The 6,991-nt window shown below is 67.7% G+C and overlaps 4 protein-coding genes across 4 annotated transcripts in view; 3 read left to right on the forward strand and 1 right to left on the reverse strand.

The window, feature by feature from the left end:
• The window catches only part of CHLNCDRAFT_142850 (hypothetical protein), a gene marked incomplete at both ends in the record, with an annotated part of 3,154 nt that extends 1,747 nt beyond the window's left edge, over nt 1–1,407 (forward strand). Inside the window, 5 exons of the mRNA XM_005849451.1 lie at nt 34–254; nt 426–546; nt 734–845; nt 1,002–1,061; nt 1,201–1,407. Coding sequence (XP_005849513.1) covers nt 34–254; nt 426–546; nt 734–845; nt 1,002–1,061; nt 1,201–1,407 — 721 coding nt within the window. The remainder of the gene's footprint in view (nt 1–33; nt 255–425; nt 547–733; nt 846–1,001; nt 1,062–1,200) is intronic.
• A 202-nt stretch (nt 1,408–1,609) lies between these two features.
• Nucleotides 1,610–3,270, forward strand: CHLNCDRAFT_142851 (hypothetical protein; the record flags this gene model as incomplete). The annotated part of the gene is made up of 8 exons (XM_005849452.1): nt 1,610–1,640; nt 1,788–1,903; nt 2,122–2,271; nt 2,358–2,457; nt 2,560–2,699; nt 2,848–2,938; nt 3,056–3,118; nt 3,224–3,270. The coding sequence occupies 8 exons, from the start codon at nt 1,610–1,612 to the stop codon at nt 3,268–3,270; spliced, it is 738 nt and encodes a 245-aa protein (XP_005849514.1).
• Nucleotides 3,271–3,650: 380 nt separating this feature from the next.
• CHLNCDRAFT_142852 (hypothetical protein) lies at nt 3,651–4,093 on the reverse strand (the record flags this gene model as incomplete). Its single annotated transcript, XM_005849719.1, has 2 exons — nt 3,651–3,792; nt 3,891–4,093. 2 exons carry the CDS (start codon nt 4,091–4,093, stop codon nt 3,651–3,653), a joined length of 345 nt encoding a protein of 114 aa, XP_005849781.1.
• Nucleotides 4,094–4,749: 656 nt separating this feature from the next.
• CHLNCDRAFT_142853 (hypothetical protein) overlaps nt 4,750–6,991 on the forward strand; it is a gene marked incomplete at both ends in the record, with an annotated part of 4,271 nt that continues 2,029 nt past the window's right edge. The window contains 8 exons of the mRNA XM_005849453.1: nt 4,750–4,833; nt 5,024–5,046; nt 5,188–5,260; nt 5,425–5,614; nt 6,040–6,153; nt 6,334–6,433; nt 6,616–6,736; nt 6,869–6,955. Coding sequence (XP_005849515.1) covers nt 4,750–4,833; nt 5,024–5,046; nt 5,188–5,260; nt 5,425–5,614; nt 6,040–6,153; nt 6,334–6,433; nt 6,616–6,736; nt 6,869–6,955 — 792 coding nt within the window. The remainder of the gene's footprint in view (nt 4,834–5,023; nt 5,047–5,187; nt 5,261–5,424; nt 5,615–6,039; nt 6,154–6,333; nt 6,434–6,615; nt 6,737–6,868; nt 6,956–6,991) is intronic.

Here is a 6,991-nt window from a genome sequence, read left to right on the forward strand (position 1 = left end):
ACACCGCCGCCCTGCCCCCTGCCCCCCCTGCAGCGGCCGCGGCGCGCTGTACCGCCAAACCGTCCTGCTGTCCAGCTTTGCCTCTGCTGAGATGAATGCCCTGCTGGCGCGCACCTGCCGCAACCACGCGGGGCGGGTGCGGGTGCACCCCTCCTGCCGCGGCGTGCTGTCCCGCGTCATCCCGCAGGCGCGCCAAGTCTTTGAGCGCCTGCCCGCCACGGTGGCGGCGGGGCCGGACGGCTGCGCGGCGACAGGTGCGCGCCTGTGCATGGGCTGTGGACCAGTATTCCTGTGCATGTGGCTGCTAGCCGCGGCGTGCATGCCAGGCCTTTGCAGGGCTGGCAGGGCCTGGCCGGGGTGTGCCCCAGAGCGGCAGCTGTGCCCCACCTGCCGCCACTTTGCCGCCCGCCCCTCCCCCCCAGCAGACGCGGATGCGCGGTTTGAGCACTTCAGGCGCAGCCTGTGGCCGCGCATGCGTGAGAGCGGGCGCAGCGGCGGCCACCTCATCTACCTCCCCTCCTACTTCGACTACGTCAGGCACGCAGTGTTTGTGTGTGTGTGAGCGCGCGCGTGTGTGTGTGTGCGTGTGTGTGGTGGGATGCGGTGGGGTGGGGTGGGGGCATGCAAGGGGGCCTAGGTGCGACGGGAGCTCGCCTGAGGCCCGGCAGCGTTGCCAGCAGCACCCGGTGCTCACCCCTCCCAACCACACACACATCCCCCCAACCCCCCGCAGGGTGCGCAACTTCCTGCGTGCCGACATGGCTTCCTTCCTGGGCCTGTGCGAGTACACAGAGCAACCAGACGCGGCGCGCGCACGCTCATACTTCTTCGACAGGCGCAAGCAGGTGGGCGTGTGTGTGTGTGTGTGAAAGGACGTGGCGCGATGGGCCGGGGCTTGGCCGCCGCCCAGGCGCAGCCGGCGGCGCGGGAGCCCTGAGAGGGACGCCGGACGGCCACTGCGCCACCTGCCGCAACTCGCCACCTGGCCGCCTGCCCCGCAGGTGCTGCTGTACACCGAGCGGGCGCAGTTCTACAACCGGCACCGCATCAGGGGCGCCAAGGTGGGGCGCGCGCGCAGCGCGCACAGCGCGGCCAGCACAGCCCATGCCGTGCGCTGCGCGTGCCGGCGCCGTCGAGCTGCCTGGCCTGAAGGGCGCGCCGTTCACGCGGCTCTTTCGCCCTCCCTCCGCTCGCCCGCAGCACATTCTGTTCTACCAGCTGCCGGAGCACGCCCACTTTTACTCGGAGCTGCTGAATCTGATGGAGGAGGGGGAGGGCGGGGAGATGCCCACCGTCACTGTGGTGTTCAGCAAGGTGGATGCGCTGCGGCTGGAGCGCGTGGTGGGCACCGCCCGCAGCGCCAAGATGCTCAAGAACCGCAAGACCAGCACTTTCCTGTTCTGCTGAGCAACGGGACAGCTGCCTTGTAACCAGGGGCAACGCATGTGTGGCCTGGCGGCAGCCGTGCGGCGGCCTACCTGGCGCCCCCGCCATTGCGTGGTCAACAGCCCATCGGGCAGCGCGCTGGCAGTTTGAGGGTTGCAACATCATTCGCTAATTGCCCCCGCGCACCTCCACACCCTCCCTCTTTGTGCGCGAAGGGTGCCCCATGGCTAGCTACTTGCGGAGCTACATAGAGAGTAAGCAGTGGTTCGCAGGCAACGTGGGCGTGCCCTCAGAGCGCTCTCAAGCTCCCCGAAGCGTTGTTACCATCGCGGGTTTGGCCCCGCCCGGCGGCCGCTGTGGGGCCCTCTGAGCCCTCCCACCGCTTGTCCTGCGCCCTGCAGGCGTGGCGGATGTGCCGCTGGAGCTGCAGCGCCAGTTTGGGCTCATGCGGGAGCTGGACGAGCGGTCCTACCGCCTACAGCAGCAGGTTGACACCGACATGTTGCAGCAGCTCAAGGTTTCAGCTGAGCGGCAACAAGGCAAGCCTTGGGATGGGTTGGGGGGAGTGCAGGGGGCTGTCAGGCCAGTGGATCCCCACGTACGGCAGGCTGCAGGCTGCATCTGGCGGCGGCGGGTGTCGCCGTCGTCAAGGAGTGGCTCTCCTTGCCACCAACGATTCCCGCAGCACCCAATGGTTGCGTCGCTGCTGCCACGCCACGCTGCCCCGCCGCAGAGCCGCTGCACTCGCCCACCAAGCGGCAGAAGGCGGCTGCCAGCGGCGCGGCGGCGGCGGCGGCGGCGGAGCGCGAGTGCGCCGAGCGCATCGAGGGCAACATGAACGAGCTGGTGAAGCTGAGCGACGAGAAGCTCAACATAGCCACGCAGGTGAGGGCGAGGGCCTGGCCTGGCCTGCATGGTGTCTTGAGTGGCCCTCCCCTGCCTCCTGCCTCACCCCGCTCCCTCCCCCACAGATCTACGACTACATCGACCGCCACATCACCAAGCTGGATAAAGACTGCAAGGCATTCGACGCAGGCACGGGGCGCAGGCTGCCGCTGCCTTCTCGCCCCCGTGTGCCATTGTTAACGCGAGCGGCAGCAGGCAGGCAGCCACTTTCAACCTTCCTGCCTGCCCTCCCACTCGCCCCCTCGCCGTCCGTCGCTCCCGCTGCAGAGATAGCCAAGGAGCGGCAGCGGCTGGGCATGCCCCCTGTGGAGCCCACCATTGGCGGCGCCAGCAGCGGGGTGGACAGCGGCAAGCGCAAGCGCAAGGACGGCGAGCAGCGCAAGCTGACGCCCGAGGAGCAGTACCAGGTGTGCGGCAGGGGGGCAGCTGCGGGGTGGTGGTGGCAGGGTGGTGGTGCCAGAGTGCTGGCCGGCACGTGCGCTGCGGGTCCCTGCTGCCCGTCCACCCACCCACCTGCTGCCTGTGCACCTGCCGACCCTCCTGCCTGCCTCGCAGCAAGCGCTGGCCATGGCGGACCCCAGCGAGCCCAAGTACTGCCACTGCCAGCGCATCTCGTTCGGGGAGATGATTGCCTGCGAGAACCCGGGTGGGTGCGGGCCTGGCCCCCTGGCTGCCTGGCCGTGCCCTGCGTGTGTCGATGGCGGCAGCAAGCGGCTGCAAGGCGGAGCAGCCACACGCGCCTGCCCCGCCTCTCTGCCTGCAGACTGCCCCTACGAGTGGTTCCACTTTGACTGCGTGGGGCTCACAGAGGAGAACCGGCCAAAGGGTGCGCTGCTTGGGGCAGGCGCCACCGCGCCACATGTCATTGCTGTCTCCCCCATCCGCAACTGTTGGGTCGACGCTGCCGCCCGCCTGCCCTGCTGTGCTGCAGGCAAATGGTACTGCAAAGACTGTCGAAAGGTGTTGGGCAAGAAGTGAGGGCGCGCTCCGTCCCGCCGCTGACTGGCACACCACTGACCGACGCACGACAGCAACACTGACCGACCAAACTTGCATAAATTTGACACATGGCATGATACAGTGTGATGGTACGCATGGTCAAAGAGGCGGTGGGATCACCCTCAACAGAAGAATGTGGTCAATGGGACAGCAGGATGTGGCGGGCAACAGAGAGCGGGCAGCAAGCAGGAAACACACCTTGGCCGGCAGCGAGCAAGGGGCAGCAGCTCAGGAAACATGGCAGGCTGCGCGGGAGCACAGGGTGCAGGGCTCCCCCCATGCGCACCAGCTAGAAGCAGCAGCTGTCCAACAACGCAAAACAATGCTGTGGCATGTGTACGTGTATCTTCAAGCCGTGGTCAGATCAGCGGCAGCCCCGCCTCCCGCATGGCATCAAGCAGCGCCTTGCGCTTGCCGTGATACGACTCGCCCCGCCGCCGTGGCCACGTCACGCCGCTGACCCCCGCTTTCTGCGCACGCTCTGCAAGCAGCTGGCCCACCCTGCAGGAGCAGGGCACGCGGGCAACGGTTGGGACGCCTGGCCCGGCCACGCCCACCCGGGTCAGCCAGCTTCCTCACAGCTCGGCTGTCCGCCCCACCTGCTGGCTGCCTGCGAGCAGGATGCTGAGGCACCCGCCTCCTTGAGCGCCTCCCGCACGGGTGCCTCTATGGTGCTGGCCGCCGCCACGACGTGCTGGTCTGCCGCGCGCCATATCTGTCCGTAAATGTACTTGTTTGACAGAAACAACTTCAGATGGAAGGGCTGCACCACCAGGAGCGGCAAGGGAGGCAAGCCAAACATGACTGAGATCAAAACAAAACAAAACAAACACACGATACAAACAGGAGAAGCGCGGTGGCGGTGGCAGCGGCGGCGGCGTGACTGTCGCATCGTCCCCCACCTCTGGCGTTTGTTCCACAGCCAATTGCAGCTAATATGCACCATTGCAGCAGCAGCGGCAGTGCGAAGCAACTGGGTTCAGTGCGGAGCAGCAAGCACACCCCCCATAACTCAGCTACAACTTGCCTTGGGCACCGGCAACCCCCCCATGGTGCACACTAAGCCCATCGCACCGGGCAGGGCTCTGTTTTGGCCGCTGGCCGCGTTGGAAAGTCGGGGGCCACCTCCACACCTGCACAGCACTCTGTTGCCTCTGTTTCAGCGCTGGGCAATCCCCACTCGGTACCTGGGTGTCCAAACGACTTGCATTGCTGCGTGAGGCGGCTGCAGGCAGGTGGGCTCTTCTGGAGCCCCGCATGGGCCCTTGTGTCCGGCTCTGCAGTGCCTGCATGCGTTGCCAGTTCATTTATATACGCCAGGGACAGGAGACGGGGTGCCCAACCTCTGATCGTGCTCATGTAGCTGGGCCCTGGCTTGCAGGCTACTGCACTGGGCTGCCTTTCTCTGATAGAAGCTGCCCCTGGTGAATGCAGGATACACAGCATACATCGCAGACAATGCCTCCGGCCGAGGCTGCGGTAGGCGCCGCTGGCGCCGCCGCCGACGGGCAGCCGCAACAGCGCGGTGGCGGCTTCTTTCAGGTGAGGGGCCCTGCTCATTGCTGGGCGCCACCAGCGCAGCGGCATGGAGCCTGCACGCCCCTCAGGAAGCTGCAGCGCCGTGCGCAGCCATTCCAGCCTCGCCGCTTTATGACACAGCCCCTGGCTGGCCACCCTCCTCACCCCTGCCCCTCCCCTCTTGCCCGCTGCTGCCCCCCCTGCGTGTGTGCAGTCAATAATCCGAATGGTCATGATGTGAGCCTGCGCGCATCACTGCCGCCGCATCAGCAGCCGGATGCCCGAGCTGATGAATGCAGCCCACGCCGGCGCCTGCTCCTGAGCCGCCTGCCCTTCCCCTGGTGCGTGCGCCGTCCTGCCTGCATCGTGGCCCTGCAGGTATTACGCGATGAAGATGTTCACAGGAGGCGGCAACAAGGGGGCGCAGCAGGCGGACGGCAAGGAAGCCAGGGTGCGCTGCAGGAGGGCTGGGTGTGAGCGCAGGGCCGCCTGCGACTGACTGCTCGCCTCCTGCCTGCCCGACCGCCGAAGTCCCCCGCCCCTCGTCACTGCCCCCTGTGTAACCCCGCCCCTGCCCGCCTCGGGCCCCCCCAATCCCCACCCTCCTGCCTGCAGATTGTGTCCCCCCGCCTGCCGCGGGGCCACCCTCTCGACATGCACCTGTTCATCTCTGAGGAAGCCAGCTGGCAGGCGGTGGCGGCGCAGGCGCAGCCGGTGTGGCTGGCCGCCGACGTGGCGCTGGCGGAGCCGGATGTGAAGCGGGAGGCCACCTTTGTGTACCGCCCATCCAAGGTGGGCGGGCAGGGTGCTCTGGCAGGGGCAGGCAGGCAGGCAGGCAGGGGGCTGAGGGGGGGCCCGGTGGGGTGTCATGGTGTTGGTTGGTGTTGGGATGGTGGAGCTGCCGCGGGCTGTGGCGCAGCGGCGGTGGCTGTGTGTTGCGAGCCCACGCCGCCACCAGGCGCGCCTGATGCATTTGCTGTGTGTGCTGCGGCGGCGGCGCCGTCCCGCGGCCGCCTGCCTGCAGGCCGTCCAAAACAACGGCAGCGTATATGTGCATGCCGTGTTCACCCCACCAGGCGCCTCCCCTAACCCCGAAGGCGAGCCGGCAGGCTGCCCCGCTCCCCCGGCGTGCCTGCCGCACCAGCGGGGAGTGGCATGCTTGCTCGTCCCTCATCCAGCCTGCCTCCGCTCATCGTGCCCCTGCCTGCCGCCACTCCTGCTCGCCTGCAGACGACTTTTTCGACCACACCGCCACCTTTGCCCGCACCCAGCCGCTCAACCGCTACCTCAAAAAGCGGGCGGCCAAGGAGGGGGTCAACCTGCTGTCTGGAAAGAACAGCACAGGTGGGCAGGGCTGCATCTGGGTGGGCCGACGGCACGACAGAGGCTGGGCGTGTGCCCCGCCTCGGCACCCACCCTCAGCAGTGCCTGCCCAGCGGCATGCGGCGCCCTGCCACTGACGGCTCCCATCCTTCCCACCCCACCCCACCTCCACTCCACCACCGCCCCCGCCATCACCGCCAGACGACGCCGCCATGCCGGACGACATGGCTCTGGGCAACGAGACGATCATCATCTCCTACCTCCACCCCAACATCACCCTGCAGATGGTGGACGACTTCAGGTGGGGGGTGGGGCATGTGTGTGTATGGGGTGGGCAGGGGTGAGTTGGAGGCGTGGCGACTGCTGTGTGACCGGCGCCGGTCAGGCAGGCGAGCCAGGTGCCGAGTTTTCTGGTCGCCCCACCCTTGACCACCCTTGACGCCGTGGCCGCTTTGCCCTTGCCCCCGCCGCCCGGCCCCGCAGCAAGTTCAACGAGCGAGCGGTACCGCCGCAGTACAAGGACCTTGCTGACGTGGACCCCGCCACCCTCACCTACGCGCCGCACATCTGGTTCAACAACTTCTGGCTGCTGCGCGACTACCTGGTGGGTGCGGGGCAGGGTGGAGTGGAAGGGGTGGAGTGGCAGGGGTGGCTGCGGCGGGCTGCCTGCCGGTCCGCCAGCGTGTCGGGCGCGACGAGCGCCCCAGCCCGCCCCGCTCCTCCCTGCGTGCCGCAGGTGCCTGTGAACGAGAGCCTGGCCGAGCTGGAGCTGCACCTGGAGCTGAGCAGCGTGGCTTCCTGGAAGTACATGCTCATGTCGCAGGTAGGGAGACAGAGTGTGTGTGCGTGTGTTGCGTGG

This window comes from Chlorella variabilis (genome assembly GCF_000147415.1).
Source record: "Chlorella variabilis unplaced genomic scaffold CHLNCscaffold_5, whole genome shotgun sequence".
NCBI classification, from domain to species: Eukaryota; Viridiplantae; Chlorophyta; class Trebouxiophyceae; order Chlorellales; family Chlorellaceae; genus Chlorella; species Chlorella variabilis.